At 37.4% G+C, this 19,441-nt stretch overlaps 1 protein-coding gene across 5 annotated transcripts in view; it reads left to right on the forward strand.

Annotated features, from left to right (window-relative positions):
• Nucleotides 1-19,441, forward strand: part of BANK1 (B cell scaffold protein with ankyrin repeats 1) — a 315,442-nt gene that overhangs the window by 276,250 nt on the left and 19,751 nt on the right. For all 5 annotated transcript variants that reach the window (XM_045392698.3, XM_074040965.1, XM_005555547.5 and 2 more), the window contains one exon: nt 2,030-2,098. In XM_045392698.3, the coding sequence (XP_045248633.2) occupies nt 2,030-2,098 (69 nt within the window). The remainder of the gene's footprint in view (nt 1-2,029; nt 2,099-19,441) is intronic.

Consider the following 19,441-nt stretch of genomic DNA (forward strand, 5'->3'; position numbering starts at 1 on the left):
ATGAAAAAATGCTCATCATCACTGGCCATCAGAGAAATGCAAATCAAAACCACAATGAGATACCATCTCACACCAGTTAGAATGGCAATCATTAAAAAGTCAGGAAACAACAGGTGCTGGAGAGGATGTGGAGAAATAGGAACACTTTTACACTGTTGGTGGGATTGTAAACTAGTTCAACCATTATGGAAAACAGTATGGCGATTCCTCAAGGATCTAGAACTAGATGTACCATATGACACAGCCATCCCATTACTGGGTATATACCCAAAGGATTATAAATTATGCTGCTATAAAGACACATGCACACGTATGTTTATTGCGGCACTATTCACAATAGCAAAGACTTGGAATCAACCCAAATGTACATCAGTGACAGATTGGATTAAGAAAATGTGGCACATATACACCATGGAATACTATGCAGCCATCAAAAAGGATGAGTTTGTGTCCTTTGTAGGGACATGGATGCAGCTGGAAACCATCATTCTTAGCAAACTATCACAAGAACAGAAAACCAAACACCGCATGTTCTCACTCATAGGTGGTAACTGAACAATGAGATCACTTGGACTCGGGAAGGGGAACATCACACACCGGGGCCTATCATGGGGAGGGGGGAGGGGGGAGGGATTGCATTGGGAGTTATACCTGATGTAAATGACGAGTTGATGGGTGCTGACGAGTTGATGGGTGCAGCACACCAACATGGCACAAGTATACATATGTAAAAAACCTGCACGTTATGCATATGTACCCTAGAACTTAAAGTATAATAATAATAAATAAATAAATAAATCAGCAAAAAAAAAAAAAAAAGAATATGAAAACCAAAGACAGAAATCTAGGGTAACTGTTGGGATGTTTCTGCCAATCACAGTGGTCCAGCATCATCCAGCTAAAACACATTCACTCCCACAGGCCTCAGTTCAATTACCCCAGGAAATTCTGTAGAACTGCTAAAAGGAACAAGAGATACAACTGTGTTGGAAATGGTCTGAGTTCTCTTTTAATTCTCTCCCTCTATCTCCTTATTTATCTTTATAAGAGAATAGTTATGGAAGGGAAGAGGCTGCAGTGCTATAAGGAACCAAGCAATAGATGGAAGTTCAAGGCTTGTGGGTTTAAATCACATCTCTGCTACTCTGAGATCATTGCAAAATTGCTTAGCCTTTTTACAAGCTAGTTACTTCCATCTCCCTCATCTATAAACATATGAGGTTGGACTAAATCTCCAGAGCTTTTTCCAGTTCCCAAACCCTGTAATTCACACTGCCCATAAAAAATAAATGTAACTCTGAGATGTTCATTTTCTAAAGTAAAGTTGTAAAGAGTCTGGACTTTTTTATTAACAAATGCCAGAAGCTATATGGAACTTTGTGGGTGCTCAATAAGTATTAAACAATCAATTTTATCTTTCATCTGCAAAATGGGGTGAGTAATGCTGACTTGTCTCCCAGAATTTCGTGTGAGAAATAATAAATGAGAACAAAGCACTTTTCAGATAATGAAGTAATTCGAATAAGCTGTTTTAATAGGTCTGTGGTCTAGATAGATGAGGCAAGAATAAAGTATCTTTTTTATTATTACATCTGTGAAATACAAGAGTCTTTTTACCTGTTTAAGAAAAACAGTCATTATCCTTGCATATCATCAAAAAGTCAGCATGGGTAATTTCTGTGCAAATGAAATTTTTCATATGATTTTAACATTTATCGCTTTTAACATAATGCAGCTTTTATTCTTACCTGATATCAAAATGGAATCATATCTTGATTTAAATAGTTCAATGAGGCATTCCATCAGCATTATGCTACTCTACTCAATGAAAATGCTTTCTGAAATGACTGATAAGCTGCACAAATGAGAGAATTGTAAATTTGATAATCTTCCTACTCAAAAATAATACAATGCAGGAACTGATACTCAGGAAAATGACATATTGCATTCTGGCTTCCTGGAGACTTCTACAGTATGGATATTTTGAACATTTATGTTCAGTAAATAATATGTTCTTTTTTTTTTACAGTGTTTCAACAAAAGACAGCCAGAAGACAATCTGATGATGACAAGTTCCGTGGTCTTCCTAAGAAACAAGGTACTAACACTAACTCTAACTTCAGTCTATTTAGTAATCTCTAAGTAAAATATCAAGAAATCATATGAATACTGAATAAAGCCTCCTAGGACAGAAGTATGTAATTGTGTGCTTTATAAATTTTACTCTTAATCTCACACAATATAATTTTGCCATAATACAGTTAATACAAGAAAATTATTTTAATTAACAAAGGCATGAAATGGCCTTGTCAGAATGTTTGTGGTAGTGTTGTCAATGTTATCATGAGGGTTCCAGGAAGATCAAGTAAGAAAACTTCTCTAAGATGCCTCAGAGGCCATGTTTTCATAGACCTGTAAGGGAAGCCTCTGGAACCTAACTTGGTAGGAGTGGCAAATGATTTGATTCCTCCAAAGAAAGGGGTTAGCGTGACTTTTCTATGGTTTGCACTCAATGCCAACCAAACATTGCATCCTTTTCAACTGTTCTCTTGCCTTCAGCACTTGATCTAACATTTGTTGAACAATTATTTGTTATGCAGAGAAAAGCTGAAAACTGTAGCCACAGAAACATCTTCCACAGACAGAATATTTTCTGCCTCCAGTTTTCCCTGAAATGTTTGTCTTCTACTGAAAAGAGAGACTCTAGCAGAATTTTTATTATGATTTTTTTAATCTGACAATAAGGCTTTATTCAACGTTCAAAAATGAAAAACATTAAAGGTGGCAGAGGTAGGGGGTAACATTAGCTGCCTATGATAACGAATGCGTATATACAGGCCCATCTTTGAAATAACTTCAGTCCAAATTAATATTTCCTTGAAATTGGTGCCACTAAATTGTTGAGAGGGACACTGGAATAAAACCAGGAAATTATTTCACAGCAACTACTAAGTCAGGCTCCTTTTTTGCAATTGTAAAGATGGCTGGGAATGGATTGCACCAAATTCTAACACCCACTGAACTATTAAATACAGACCCTCAATGGACCTGCTCCTAGGGCATTATGAATCATCCTTCAAACAAAGGTTCATTCTTAAATGGGTAATCCTCACCCATCACTTCAAGTGGCATTATTTTACAACAGCAAGGTGGTACTTAGATCATTCTTCCAATTAATACATGGTGTTTGATTGCAACACATGATGAAGCTGAACTTTTATTCTCTCATGAAACACTTGAATACACTGCTTGTAAATTTACATGCAAAAAACTCTTTATTTGACAGTTTTCCATTTTTAGTGATTTCATATTTAAGGAGGAAGATAGATCCTTTTTAAGTCTACTATTATCATCCCACTGTGCCTTCAGCTCTCTCAAGAAATAAATGCAAAGCTCCATGTGAGATCATTGTACAATTAGGATCAGAAGAGCTACTAAAGAATTAAACGAAGTAGATGAGATTATTTCTACCTGGCTTCCCCTACGTACCTCACAGAGCTTTGGAAAGAATGAAGAGAGGAGATGCTTTGAGCTTTTTGGGAGAAAAATCCCTGAAGTGTTTTTCTTATAAGTTATTCAATTACCATATTTTTAATTAAATTATGTTAGAAGTAAGGGGAAAATGCGAAGAGGGCCACAGGAGATGAAGGGAAGTGACGAGTATCAAGTGTAATGAAGAGATCCTTTGAATGTTTGATTATATCAATTATCCTTCTGGCCATCCCACAGAGAGCAATGCCTGGAAGGGCTGCTAGTATCTGTTAAGCTTAGTACAGCCCTATCATTATTCTACCTTGTATAGACAACTAGTACCCATCTGCACACAGAAAAAGGGGAGGAGAGTGTGGTAAAGGGAAACGAGGACCTAATTATGGAATATTGTATTGATTACTGTCTGTCTATATCTTGTTACCTAATTTGCATAATCAAGGTCAATTACCACTAGATTTTTTTAAATTCTGTGGGGACTCAGATACTAACATTTTAATCATATTTTATCTGTAATATTTTTTCTCTGTACATACTTAAGTCCAACTTATTGATGATATTTTTGATTAGTCATCTTAGAGCAATTTCCTTACATTCCTTTATTTCTGGATATCAGTAACGTACCAGAATTGAACAGAATATTGTTTTATTTGTAAGGACTAAGGGAACATCAATCCTTACCAAATGTTTCTCTAAAAACCTCCCTGATGACTATAGTGTACAGGAAATCAGCAGTTAGCATGAAAAAAAGATAATTAGGAATACTTTGGAATATTTAGAAATAAAAGAATTAAGTACTTAAATACCTAAAAAGGCTGATTTCATCCAACCGTATTTCTCTAAACTGTTGCAGATATTTTGACCATTCAGTCCATGTAACATACTAGGCAATGAAAACTGCTTATTACCTAATTAATGAATATTCTTCAAATATCCTGGGATTTCATGGTGTACTAGGAAAAGCAGTACATACTTCACTAGTGATAATCTCTTTATTTGGTAGAAAACAATAAAAAGGGCCTTTTATATAATGTTTTTCAGAGGCAAGATTTTCTAAAGGGACTAGACAAGTTCTCTAAAGAAGGTAAACAGGAATTATTATTTAATTCTTCCTCTATATGCTGGAGGGAAAAGGGATTATGAGATTCAACTATTTTCCCATTGAAAGTATAAGCATTTCAAGTGCACTAAGTTTAAGACTGGCAAGGGATTGCCAGGAAGTTACATTATTGCTAAGTCAAGGAATTTTCCTAAGGAAGAAAAAAATAATTAATTGGCACCATTTCCATGGAAACTCAACAGATTTCTTCAACTCAGTTTTCACATCTTGAAAAAATGTAAGGAAAAATGCTGAAGACTTTGGATCACAGATAAAATTTTCCATCAAAACAGTTTAAAAGTCAATTTTCCCAATTTGGATTTGAAATTAGAAAATGCTAAGGAGTGCTATCATAGATGAACAAGCGCACTTCCATCCTCCTTCCCAAAACTGAGCTTTATAGAGCCATCAAGGGTTTGTTCTTCAATGCTGGAAGACAGAGAACTGCATTTTGCCAGTGTCTTTGGAGCTGATCAGGTTCTTGAAGTCTGGGTTACGTTATCGAAGCTCACAGAAGACTGATTCATACCCCCAATTCCAGTCATTAAACCTATAATAAAGGAAGATGGCTTTCCAGTGACTAGATTGCTTGCATTATTTGGTCTCTGCCAGATAATAAAGTTTCTATAAAATATACTTAGTCATTAGAAGATTTCTAAGTGAACATGATCAAGTCAAAAATGTTGAAAGAATTTAAGGGCTCCTTGTTCAAAGATGGAAATATCTGGCTAATTTTCCTTATTTTACAAAATCATATATAGTCTAGGGTCAAGTTTGTTCACATCTTGGACTGTACAGAAGGGCCTTTTCTATCTATGTCAAGATCATCCCCATCTTACTAGCATAGTCTTACCTTGGATATGACATGTGGCAACTGACGAGGTTCAAGCATTCTGAACAAGCTGCCTCCCTGTGATCATGGATTACATCCACAGATGTCCTCAGCCGTATAGGCAAATGGACCTTATCAAGGGTGTGTTGTTGCTCTCACTCTTAGAGGGCAAACTGTTAGTGTAGGCAGCTAGGCAGACACGAGCACGGCAGAAGAGGGCTACCCACCCAGGAATATCATACGACCACCAGGTTATGGTTAGGTAGTTGTTAAACTGTCTCTCTAAAACCATAATTGGTCACAGCCAGTGCCAGCGAAAGGCAGTCTCTCAATAGACAGAAAACATCTGAAGCTGGTGATCAGCAGCTTCCCAATAAGATCTCAGGAGTTGGACAAGTGGGCGCAAGCATGTGCACTAAGAGGCAAAATGGTGGGGTTTAACTGGCATATGACTTTTCTCTAGGAATGCTCAACTGGTAAGGGAAAAACACCTAAATGAGCATATGCACAACTTCAGTAAACATACTGCACATGCGGCTCCTCCCAGGTGCTGGCAGGGCACTGCGTTTGCAGATAGCCTGCCCCAAGGAAAAATCAAAGGAGGAGAGACACTAACCCCAGAACCATACCAATGTTTAAAACCCCATGTCAAGGGCACTTGGATCTCTCAGGTTGCCCACTTGGCCCTCTTTCAAGTGTACCTTACTTCCTTTCATTCCTGCTCTAAAACCTTTTAATAAACTTTCAATACTACTCTATCTAAAACTTGCCTTGGTCTCTCCTGTGCCTTATGCCCCTCAGCCGAATTCTTGCCTCCAAACAGGCAAGAATCAGGTTGCTGCCAATCTGTACGGATTGGCTGCTGCTTAAAAAACCATTTCTTTGAAGGGCAAGGTTCTGTGGGTAGAAGGAGCACATCCACCCTAACCAACTGCCTATACCAGTCACTTCCAACTCAGATGAGCATAAGAATTATTTGCAGAGCTTTTAAACTTTGGTTGCCTAGCCCTACCTTAGATATGGACTAAAAGTCGAATAGATGAGATAGTAATCAGCAAAAATCTCAAAATCAACATGTAAAAAATTCCCACCAAAAGAAACTATGTTTCAGAGACTACGTGTGGTCAAACTTAGCCCCTAAGTAAATTATATTTTAACAATAACCCACACAATATAATTTAAAACTTTTGCCAGCATTTAAGACCATGTTTCCTGAAATATTCAAATTTCCAACCACTCCCTATTATATAAATGTACGAATTGCAACAAATGACTATTATCATTTGTTATCATGCTTTCCGTGTTGTCTTCTTATATTTGGAACACATTTCTCTAAAGTCATAATTCTATCAAAAGTGAGAAAATAAAAGAGATATCAAGAGAGTCAGTTTATGAAAAAAATGAAGGAACATATTTATTTTTGCTAATGAAAACTATTCAAATGTATTTAACAAGTAAGTACTAAATCTTATTTGCTCAGTAATTTTATCTGCATGGTCCCTATAGACTTATGAGCTTGTAATCCCTAGTATAGTCCCTGCGCACCAAGTCCTCACTCCAGACTACAAAACCATTATTGGCTGGTCTTTTGTAGGGCAGGAGTGTGCATACTGATGGGAAAGAGGTAGTCAGGCAACATATCCTTTCTGTGTTCTATAAGTGTATGTTGCTGTAGCGCTTTGATAAATGTTAAATAATAAAATTGTCTAGAAGCAGGAGACCTGGAGAAATGGGGAAGATATTACCCTTACATGGGAAAAAGAGAATGCTGATCTCTGAGGTATTTTCATCAGGCTGTTTTTGCCAGTACTGGATATATTAAACAGAAAAGAGGGAAAATTGTCAAAATGTGGTCATTTGTACTCCATAAAAGAATAATGGCCTCTTTTCTCTTTTCCAGTATACTTACATTTCCATTTGTCATATTGCTCACAAAAGTTTTTTGTTGTTGTTAAAGTCATACCTTGAAAATTTTGTGTAATAGCTCAGTTTTGTCTGAAATAGCAATATGTTAGCAACTCACAGTGTTGTATCTCAGAAATGTAGTCAAAGCACACACAAAAAAGATGAAATTCTTAATAACAGGGAGAACAAAGACTGGAAAATAAGCTTACTGGCATCTAGAACTAATTCCAATTAATTCTAAGGTTGAGAAAAGTTAATTGAGACAAATTTAAACATCAGTAGTCTACCCCTACTGTCTATGAAACAAATCAGTCCTTTGCTCATAATAGAAGGTGGAAAGATATTTAATCCCTCCCTTACCTCCTGACCCCAGCTACCTCTCTGCTACATAAATGTTAATTTTTACAAGTACTCTGTGTCCCAGCTCTGATCTTTCCATATACATGCATAAAATATTCCTTCCAGTTGAAAGTGGGGTGTAGGAGGGTAATGCTACACTTGGCTGGTCCTGGGACTCTAAAGTAAAGCTCTACAATGGAGGGATGGGAAGGTGAAGAAGTCTGTTAGAAATTTATGCACAGACTTAGATACATAGTGCCAGGGAATCATGTCCCACCTCTATCGTGGCAGCTGCATTAGACAAAAACCTGCTAACTCCTGGGATCTTGAGTTGTGAACTGCACCTATTAAAGATTTCTGCAGTCCATCCCTGAACACAGGGAAAGAACCAAAGGACATATAAACACCAAGAGCCTTGGTGAACAATGATTCCATAGATGTGTTTTTGATTTTTTGGTTTTTTGGGTTTTTTTTTTTTGACAGAGTCTCGCTTTGTCGCCAGGCTGGAGTAGAGTGGCATGATCTCGGCTCACTGCAGGCTTTGCCTCCCGGGTTCATCCAATTCTCCTGCCTCAGCCTCCTGAGTAGCTAGGACTACAGGCATGCACCACCATGCCCAGCTAATTTTTGTATTTTTAGTAGAGACAGAGTTTCACCATGTTGGCCAGGATAGTCTTGATCTCTTGACCTCGTGATCCACCTACCTTGGCCTCCCAAAATGCTGGGATTACAGGCATGAGCCACCACGCCAGAAGTATTAAAGATGAGAACAAACAAAAAGTTCATCAACTAAAACTACTCCAGAAGAAAGGAAGGATAATTTTTTTTTGTAAAGACTCAGAATAATTATACTTCTGTTAGTGATTTATTTATTAATGAGGAAGGTTGTCAGATATCGTATCAAAAGCACCAAGCTATCAACATGGAAAAAATGGGAAATACACACACACACAAACACACACACACACACAGCACTTTTCAGCTACCAATGCATAACTGCTTAAATATGAAGCTTTTTATAAATATTTTAACTTTTTCAAAAGTTCTAAGGCAGTATGTGTTAATTTCAACTGAAATATCCCACTTTCAGGTTCAGTACTAGGCAGTTGGTGACAAAATGCAAGGGACAAAAAAGAAAATGTCAGGAAAGTTTGAACTCATTAAAAAAATGGAAAATATGGAGAGGAAATAGCAGCAGAAAGTCAAGGGCCAAGGTTAGACTGAGATGAAAGCAAAATATGTGAAAGACATTTGAGATGAGATACGAGAATGAGATTAAACATGTGACATGAAGAAAAGGTATTGACAAGAGGAAGTATGATAAAAATAAAATAAAATAAGAAGCTAAAGTTTCAACAGCAAATTAAAATCCACATCGGTCACAACAAAAGGGACTCACACTAGATGAAAATGAATCAGTGAATTAGAGAACATATTAAAGAAGGATTTGTTCTCAGTACATGGAAAGAGCGAAAACTAATAAGATGTGGAGAACAGAGATACAACTCAAGTATGACAGGTTTTTTAAAACTAGAATAGAAAATACAATCAATGATTTTATTAAGCTAATCTTTGGAGAAGTGGGAAGTTGGAGGATGAATAATGCAGATCGAGTGGGCTCACTATGAGACACGAAAAAGTAAGGAGCGTTGTTTGTGTTTAAAAGCACCCTAGCAAATCTTTTTGATTCTAAGGAAAAGAAACAATCTTAAAGTATTGAGCAAGTATTTTAACTTAGATTTTCTACTAAATTAACAAAATCCATTAAAAAATTAGAGAATCTGTGTTACAGAAACTTGAGATAATGGAATACCAAGTCTATTTGAGAAAAAAAACTGCAACTTAAGAAGTTTATATTTAGTCAGGTATTTTGTTCATGTAAGAAGAATATAAAATAATTTTTGGATATCCAAAATTTTAGAAAAGATAGCCATTCTGTCATTATGAAAGTATCAACCAAAACATATGCTAACTAATGAGGAATTAAACAAAATAAAAAGCTTAAAAAGAAATTACAGTATTAAAACTACTGAAGTAAACTTAAATAATTATTGTAAATTTCTTTATAAGATATGAATGTAAAGTATTGGTGATAAAAAATATGTAATGTAACATAATTATTGCTAATTGAGTAGCAATAATCTGGTTACAATGACCAAAAAATATAAAAATACCTAGGAACTAGAAAGAAAATGTTTTTTCATTCATTACTTTATTAATAAAAAAAGATTTTAAAATCTGCATTTTAAAAAGTAACTACTTTCAAATTCCTTCATATATATGTATATACAAATACATATATATGTATAGTCTTTATAACCACATACAAAACAAGATTATGTATAACAGCAGTCATCACAATAAATTCATATCAGTTAAAACATTCTCACAGAGCAGGAACAGTCATTGAGGACAAATGTGTTAATCATCTGCATAGCAATCCTTCATTAAAACCTCAAAGATATGAGATAGATATTATTTTCCTTTCTAAAATGGATTGATTATTTGTAACCAAGGACACAGAGCTAAGAAATGGTAGAGGTGAAATTTGAACTCAATTCTGTTATACTCTGGAGGCCGAACTTGTAATCACCTTCTGTACTATTTCAGGTAATCATTTTAACAACTCTCACTACAACTTTCCTGAGCTTTAACCGAAGCCTGAAACACAACAAAGCACATTACACATATTAGCTCCTTCAACTCTTGCAACAACTCTGTTACAAGGGGATTATTTACCTTCATTTATAGACAAAGAAATTGGAGTTTACAAAAATGAAATGAGAAAGAGCTTTAAGCCCTCATCTACCTGGCTCCAAATACCATGTTATATAATCTCCCTCATAAAAAGATACACACTGAAATGTGGGCAAAAGACTGTAGTGGCAAAAACACTCCACCTCCATCTTCTTAGGGTACAAGCCAGGACTGAGAATTAAATTGATGTAAAATAGATTAACAAGAGAAAAGCTTAATAGTTTCACATGGCACTGGAGCCCTCAAAGAAAATGAAGACTCAAAAAAGCAGTTAGCCAGTTACTTAGCTACTGAATTAGACAAAGAATAGTAAACTGTGAAAATGAGAGGCTTGGGGGGTGCAGCAAGATGGCCGAATAGGAACAGCTCCAGTCTCCAACTCCCAGCAGGAGCGACACAGAAGGCCGGTGATTTCTGCATTTTCAACTGAGGTACTGGGTTCATCTCACTGGGGAGTGCCAGACAATCGGTGCTGATCAGCTGCTGCAGCCCGACCAGCGAGAGCTGAGGCAGGGCGAGGCATCGCCTCACCTGGGAAGCGCAAGGGGGAAGGGAATCCCTTTTCCTAGCCAGGGGAACTGAGACACACAACACCTGGAAAATTGGGTAACTCCCACCCCAATACTGCACTTTAAGCAAACAGACACACCAGGAGATTATATCCCACACCTGGCCGGGAGGGTCCCACGCCCACGGAGCTTCCCTCATTGCTAGCACAGCAGTCTGTGATCTACCGGCAAGGCAGCAGCGAGGCTGGGGGAGGGGCGCCCGCCATTGCTGAGGCTTAAGTAGGTAAACAAAGCTGCTGGGAAGCTCAAACTGGGTGGAGCTCACAGCAGCTCAAGGAAACTAGACTGTCTCTGTAGACTCCACCTCTGGGGACAGGGCACAGTAAACAATAACAAACGCAGCAGAAACCTCTGCAGACGCAAACGACTCTGTCTGACAGCTTTGAAGAGAGCAGTGGATCTCCCAACACAGAGGTTGAGATCTGAGAAGGGACAGACTGCCTGCTCAAGTGGGTCCCTGAACCCTGAGTAGCCTAACTGGGAGACATCTCCCACTAGGGGCAGTCTGACACCCCACACCTCACAGGGTGGAGTACCCCCCTGAGAGGAAGCCTCCAAAGCAAAATCAGACAGGTACACTCACTGTTCAGCAATATTCTATCTTCTGCAGCCTCTGCTGCTGATACCCAGGCAAACAGGGTCTGGAGTGGACCTTAAGCAATCTCCAACAGACCTACAGCTGAGGGTCCTGACTGTTAGAAGGAAAACTATCAAACAGGAAGGACACCTACACCAAAACCCCATCAGTACATCACCATCATCAAAGACCAGAGGCAGATAAAACCACAAAGATGGGCAAAAAGCAGGGCAGAAAAGCTGGAAATTCAAAAAATAAGAGCACATCTCCCCCGGCAAAGGAGCGCAGCTCATCGCCAGCAACGGATCAAAGCTGGACGGAGAATGACTTTGACGAGATGAGAGAAGAAGGCTTCAGTCCATCAAACTTCTCAGAGCTAAAGGAGGAATTACGTACCCAGCGCAAAGAAACTAAAAATCTTGAAAAAAAAGTGGAAGAATTGATGTCTAGAGTAATTAATGCAGAGAAGGTCATAAACGAAATGAAAGAGATGAAAACCATGACACGAGAAATACGTGACAAATGCACAAGCTTCATAACCGACTCGATCAACTGGAAGAAAGAGTATCAGCGATTGAGGATCAAATGAACGAAATGAAGCGAGAAGAGAAACCAAAAGAAAAAAGAAGAAAGAGAAATGAACAAAGCCTGCAAGAAGTATAGGATTATGTAAAAAGACCAAATCTACGTCTGATTGGGGTGCCTGAAAGTGAGGGGGAAAATGGAACCAAGTTGGAAAACACTCTTCAGGATATCATCCAGGAGAACTTCCCCAACCTAGTAGGGCAGGCCAACATTCAAATTCAGGAAATACAGAGAATGCCACAAAGATACTCCTCGAGAAGAGCAACTCCAAGACACATAATTGCCAGATTCACCAAAGTTGAAATGAAGGAAAAAATCTTAGGGGCAGCCAGAGAGAAAGGTCGGGTTACCCACAAAGGGAAGCCCATCAGACTAACAGCAGATCTCTTGGCAGAAACTCTCCAAGCCAGAAGAGAGTGGGGGCCAATATTCAACATTCTTAAAGAAAATAATTTTAAACCCAGAATTTCATATCCAGCCAAACTAAGTTTCATAAGTGAAGGAGAAATAAAATCCTTTACAGGTAAGCAAATGGTTAGAGATTTTGTCACTACTAGGCCTGCCTTACAAGAAACCCTGAAGGAAGCACTAAACATGGAAAGGAACAACTGGTACCAGCCATTGCAAAAACATGCCAAAATGTAAAGACCATCGAGGCTAGGAAGAAACTGCATCAACTAATGAGCAAAATAACCAGTTAATATCATAATGGCAGGATCAGGTTCACACATAACAATATTAACCTTAAATGTAAATGGACTAAATGCTCCAATTAAAAGACACAGACTGGCAAACTGGATAAAGAGTCAAGACCCATCAGTCTGCTGTATTCAGGAGACCCATCTCACATGCAGAGACATACATAGGCTCAAAATAAAGGGATGGAGGAAAATGTACCAAGCAAATGGAGAACAAAAAAAAGCAGGGGTTGCAATACTAGTCTCTGATAAAACAGACTTTAAACCATCAAAGATCAAAAGAGACAAAGAAGGCCATTACATAATGGTAAAGGGATCAATTCAACAGGAAGAGCTAACTATCCTAAATATATATGCACCCAATACAGGAGCACCCAGATTCATAAAGCAAGTCCTTAGAGACTTACAAAGAGACTTAGACTCCCATACAATAATAATGGGAGACTTCAACACTCCACTGTCAACATTAGACAGATCAACGAGACAGAAATTAACAAGGATATCCAGGAATTGAACTCATCTCTGCAGCAAGCAGACCTAATAGACATCTATAGAACTCTCCACCCAAAATCAACAGAATATACATTCTTCTCAGCACCACATCGTACTTACTCCAAAATTGACCATGTAATTGGAAGTAAAGCACTCCTCAGCAAATGTACAAGAACAGAAATTATAACAAACTGTCTCTCAGACCACAGTGCAATCAAACTAGAACTCAGGACTAAGAAACTCAATCAAAACCGCTCAACTACATGGAAACTGAACAACCTGCTCCAGAATGACTACTGGGTACATAACGAAATGAAGGCAGAAATAAAGATGTTCTTTGAAACCAATGAGAACAAAGATACAACATACCAGAATCTCTGGGACACATTTAAAGCAGTGTGTAGAGGGAAATTTATAGCACTAAATGCCCACAAGAAAAAGCAGGAAAGATCTAAAATTGACACTCTAACATCGCAATTAAAAGAACTAGAGAAGCGAGAGCAAACACATTCAAAAGCTAGCAGAAGGCAAGAAATATAACTAAGATCAGAGCAGAACTGAAGGAGATAGAGCCACAAAAAACCCTCCAAAAAATCAATGAATCCAGGAGTTGGTTTTTTGAAAAGATCAACAAAATTCACAGACCGCTAGCAAGACTAATAAAGAAGAAAAGAGAGAAGAATCAAATTGACGCAATAAAAAATGATAAAGGGGATATCACCACCAACCCCACAGAAATACAAACTACCATCACAGAATACTATAAACACCTCTATGCAAATAAACTGAAAAATCTAGAAGAAATGGATAATTTCCTGGACACTTACACTCTTCCAAGACTAAACCAGGAAGAAGTTGAATCCCTGAAACGACCAATAGCAGACTCTGAAATTGACGCAATAATTATTAGCCTACCAACCAAAAAAAGTCCAGGACCAGATGAATTCACAGCTAAATTCTACCAGAGGTACAAGGAGGAGTTGGTACCATTCCTTCTGAAACTATTCCAATCAATAGAAAAAGAGGGAATCCTCCCTAACTCATTTTATGAGGCCAACATCATCCTGATACCAAAGCCTGGCAGAGACACAACCAAAAAAGAGAATTTTAGACCAATCCCTGATGAACATCGATGCAAAAATCCTCAATAAAATACTGGCAAACCGGATTCAGCAACACATCAAAAAGCTTATCCACCATGATCAAGTGGGCTTCATCCCTGGGATGCAAGGCTGGTTCAACATTCACAAATCAATCAACATAATCCAGCATATAAACAGAACCAAAGACAAGAACCACAGGATTATCTCAATAGATGCAGAAAAGGCTTTTGACAAAATTCAACAGCCCTTCATGCTAAAAACGCTCAATAAATTCGGTATTGATGGAACGTACCTCAAAATCATAAGAGCTATTTATGACAAACCCACAGCCAATATCATACTGAATGGGCAAAAACTGGAAAAATTCCCTTTGAAAACTGGCACGAGACAGGGATGCCCTCTCTCACCACTCCTATTCAACATAGTGTTGGAAGTTCTGGCTAGGGCAATCAGGCAAGAGAAAGAAATCAAGGGTATTCAGTTAGGAAAAGAAGAAGTCAAATTGTCCCTGTTTGCAGATGACATGATTGTATATTTAGAAAACCCCATTGTCTTAGCCCAAAATCTCCTTAAGCTGATAAGCAACTTCAGCAAAGTCTCAGGATACAAAATCAATGTGCAAAAATCACAAGCATTCTTATACACCAGTAACAGACAAGCAGAGAGCCAAATCATGAATGAACTTCCATTCACAATTGCTTCAAAGAGAATAAAATACATAGGAATCCAACTTACAAGGGATGTAAAGGACCTCTTCAAGGAGAACTACAAACCACTGCTCAGTGAAATAAAAGAGGACACAAACAAATGGAAGAACATACCATGCTCATGGATAGGAAGAATCAATATCGTGAAAATGGCCATACTGCCCAAGGTAATTTATAGATTCAATGCCATCCCCATCAAGCTACCAATGAGTTTCTTCACAGAATTGGAAAAAACTGCTTTAAAGTTCATATGGAACCAAAAAAAAAGAGCCCGCATCTCCACGACAATCCTAAGTCAAAAGAACAAAGCTGGAGGCATCACGCTACCTGACTTCAAACTATACTACAAGGCTACAGTAACCAAAACAGCATGGTACTGGTACCAAAACAGAGATATAGACCAATGGAACAGAACAGAGTCCTCAGAAATAATACCACATATCTACAGCCATCTGATCTTTGACAAACCTGAGAGAAACAGGAAATGGGGAAAGGATTCCCTATTTAATAAATGGTGCTGGGAAAATTGGCTAGCCATAAGTAGAAAGCTGAAACTGGATCCTTTCCTTACTCCTTATATGAAAATTAATTCAACATGAATTAGAGACTTAAATGTTAGACCTAATACCATAAAAATCCTAGAGGAAAACCCAGGTAGTACCATTCAGGACATAGGCATGGGCAAAGACTTCATGTCTAAAACACCAAAAGCAACAGTAGCAAAAGCCAGAATTGACAAATGGGATCTAATTAAACTAAAGAGCTTCTGCACAGCAAAAGAAACTACCATCAGAGTGAACAGGCAACCTACAGAATGGGAGAAAATTTTTGCAATCTACTCATCTGACAAAGGGCTAATATCCAGAACCTACAAAGAACTCAAACAAATTTACAAGAAAAAAACAAACAACCCCATCAAAAAGTGGGCAAAGGATATGAACAGACAGTTCTCAAAAGAAGACATTCATACAGCCAATAGACACATGAAAAAATGCTCAGCATCACTGGCCATCAGAGAAATACAAATCAAAACCACAATGAGATACCATCTCACACCAGTTAGAATGGCGATCATTAAAAAGTCAGGAAACAACAGGTGCTGGAGAGGATGTGGAGAAATAGGAACACTTTTACACTGTTGGTGGGATTGTAAACTAGTTCAACCATTATGGAAAACAGTATGGCGATTCCTCAAGGATCTAGAACTAGAAGTATCATATGACCCAGCCATCCCATTACTGGGTATATACCCAAAGGATTATAAATCATGCTGCTATAAAGACACATGCACACGTATGTTTATTGCGGCACTATTCACAATAGCAAAGACTTGGAATCAACCCGAATGTCCATCAGTGACAGACTGGATTAAGAAAATGTGGCACATATACACCATGGAATACTATGCAGCCATAAAAAAGGATGAGTTTGTGTCCTTTGTAAGGACATGGATGCAGCTGGAAACCATCATTCTTAGCAAACTATCACAAGAACACAAAACCAAACACCGCCTGTTCTCGCTCATAGGTGGGAACTGAACAATGAGATCACTTGGACTCGGGAAGGGGAACATCACACACCGGGGCCTATCATGGGGAGGGGGGAGGGGGGAGGGATTGCATTGGGAGTTATACCTGATGTAAATGACGAGTTGATGGGTGCTGATGAGTTGATGGGTGCAGCACACCAACATGGCACAAGTATACATATGTAACAAACCTGCACGTTATGCACATGTACCCTAGAACTCAAAGTATAATAATAATAAAAAAAATAAAAATAAAAACAAACAAACAAAAAAAATTTTAGTTTGGGATATTTCAAACATAGAGAAAACTAGAATAAACATTGTGATGAACAGCCTTCAACTCATCATCAAGTTCTATGAAATTACATACTATATCATTGAAACTCTGTGATACCTTCTCCATCTTAAATCCTTTCTCCACAGAATACTAGATTTTGTGTTTATCATCCTCATCTACGCGTCTATTCCCATAGTGTAAACATTTGAATATGTCCACACAAAATACAGCATGATTTTTCAGGTGTTAAAAAAATGTATGTAGGCCGGGCATGGTGACTCACGCCTGTAATCCCAGCACTTTGGGAGGCTGAGGTGGGTGGATCACCTGAGGTCAGGAGTTGGAGACTAGCCTGGAAAACATGGCAAATCCCCATCTCTACTAAAAGTACAAAAAATAGCCGGGCATGGTGGCAGGCATTTGTAATCCAAGCTACTCAGGAGGCTGAGGCAGGAGGATTGCTTGAACCCGGAAGGCAGAGGTTGCAGTGAGCCAAGATGGTGCCACTGTACTCCAGCCTGGGTGACAAGAGCAACACTCCATCTCAAAAAAAAAAAAAAAAAGTAAATATTGTAATATCTTGCTCCATATGTACTTCTGCAATGTACATTTTTACTGAATGTTTCAGCAATGTATTCATGTTGATTTATGTAACACTAGCATGCTTGTTTACACTACTGAATTCCATTATATGACTACAACATAATTATGTATATCCAGCATCTTATTTATGAGCATTGGGTTGTTTCTAGTTTTTCACTTTTATAAAAAGCTGGAATGGATAATGCATGCCTTCTTTTGCACATGTGTGAGGATTTCTCTAATGGAATTGCTAAATCCCAAGCAAGTCATCTTCAAGTTTATTAAAAATTTTCAAATGTTTCTTCATATTTACATACCCAATCAGAGTAAATGCAAGTTCTCATGTCTCCGAATACTTAGCAGTATTTGCATTGCCCTATTTGTAAATTGTAGATTGTTTGCCAACCTGCTATGTGCAAAATGGTATTTTAGGTTGCTTTAATGTGTATGTCACTGATTATTACTGCGGTAGGTACCGTTTCATGCTTGTTGGCCCTTCCTATATTCACCTATTTATAAGCCTTTCCCACTTATTGGGATGGAGATTGGTGACTTTTTCCTTATTAAATTGAATAAAGTCTTCTTAATTCTGAAAAATAAATAAATAAATAAATAAATATTTTAAAAAATTTAAAAAAAAGGAAATGAGAGGCTTAAAAGACAAGAGTTATTCTAACAAGGTATCTACAGAATCCTCGTAGTCTCAACTTCTCCTCTTTGAAGCTAAGGATATTGCTTTTCCTTCTTGTATAGTGTGAGTGTCTTTACCGTAGGAATTTAGTCTTCTGCTTTTGGGAAACAACTGAAAGGTCAGAATGATCTTTCTTGCACCTGCTGTTTTTCAGTTTAAATAGTTGATGTGCCAGAGTGCTATATTTTTAACTTCCTCAAGCCAAAACTATGCTCTGCTTTAAAAAGATACATCCCCCAAAACACCAAGGAAATACTCATTAATAAAATTATGTCAAGTGATAAATAAAAATTTAAAATATCACTAGACTAATGACCAAGGCATGTTTGTATACATTTTAACTCAATAGTTAACCAGAATAAGTTTTCCCAGTGAGTTATTTCAAATTTAAAGAAAAGAGAATTTTTATATTATATGAACCATCTCATGGAGTAGAAATATTAATGTACTAGTTATTTTATTTTAAAAAACATGATGATTTCAGTTGATGAAAAAGACAAAATTATTGTTCAAGTATTCATAATTTTTAAAAAATCTTGTAAAATAAGAAACAGAATAATTTCTTAACATTATCAGAAATATCTGATTAGTTCAGAAGTAGAGGTATTCCTGTTAGGAACAGGAAAAGATAAGGATACCCGCTATTAACATTTTTACTTACCATTATCCTGGAAGTTTCTAGCAACTGCAGTAACATGCATCTAAAATAAAACGTGTAATTATTGGGAAGGAGATACTTTGTCCATTATTTTTAGATGATATACATACATGCCAGAAGACTTGAAAACATCAACTATAAGACTCTTAAAAATTATTTTAACTAGCTGGATATAATTAATAAATAATTCACTTTTTTATATACCAGAATTATTTGTTTGGCAACATCATGAAAGAAAAGAAATTATTCACTGTAAATTCAAAACATACACAAAAAGTACCTATTAAAAAGATAGAATAATGCTATTTTCCTAATGGGAGATTAAATATTCTCAACTCTTTCTATAATAACTTATACATGTGAGGGAATCCCAATCATTTTGATAGGATACTTTTCCTTTAGGAAGAGAGAAATGACAGTTTGAAAGAATGTTTCTAAATTGATAGAGAAGATAATTAAAAAGAGGTGAAAGGTAATCCCTTGGGGAAAAAAAATTGAGGCCGGGCTAGTGGCCATATGTGATATTAAAGTCTGTTACTTATTCAATGCTTTA

This window comes from Macaca fascicularis, chromosome 5, assembly GCF_037993035.2.
Source record: "Macaca fascicularis isolate 582-1 chromosome 5, T2T-MFA8v1.1".
NCBI lineage: Eukaryota > Metazoa > Chordata > Mammalia > Primates > Cercopithecidae > Macaca > Macaca fascicularis.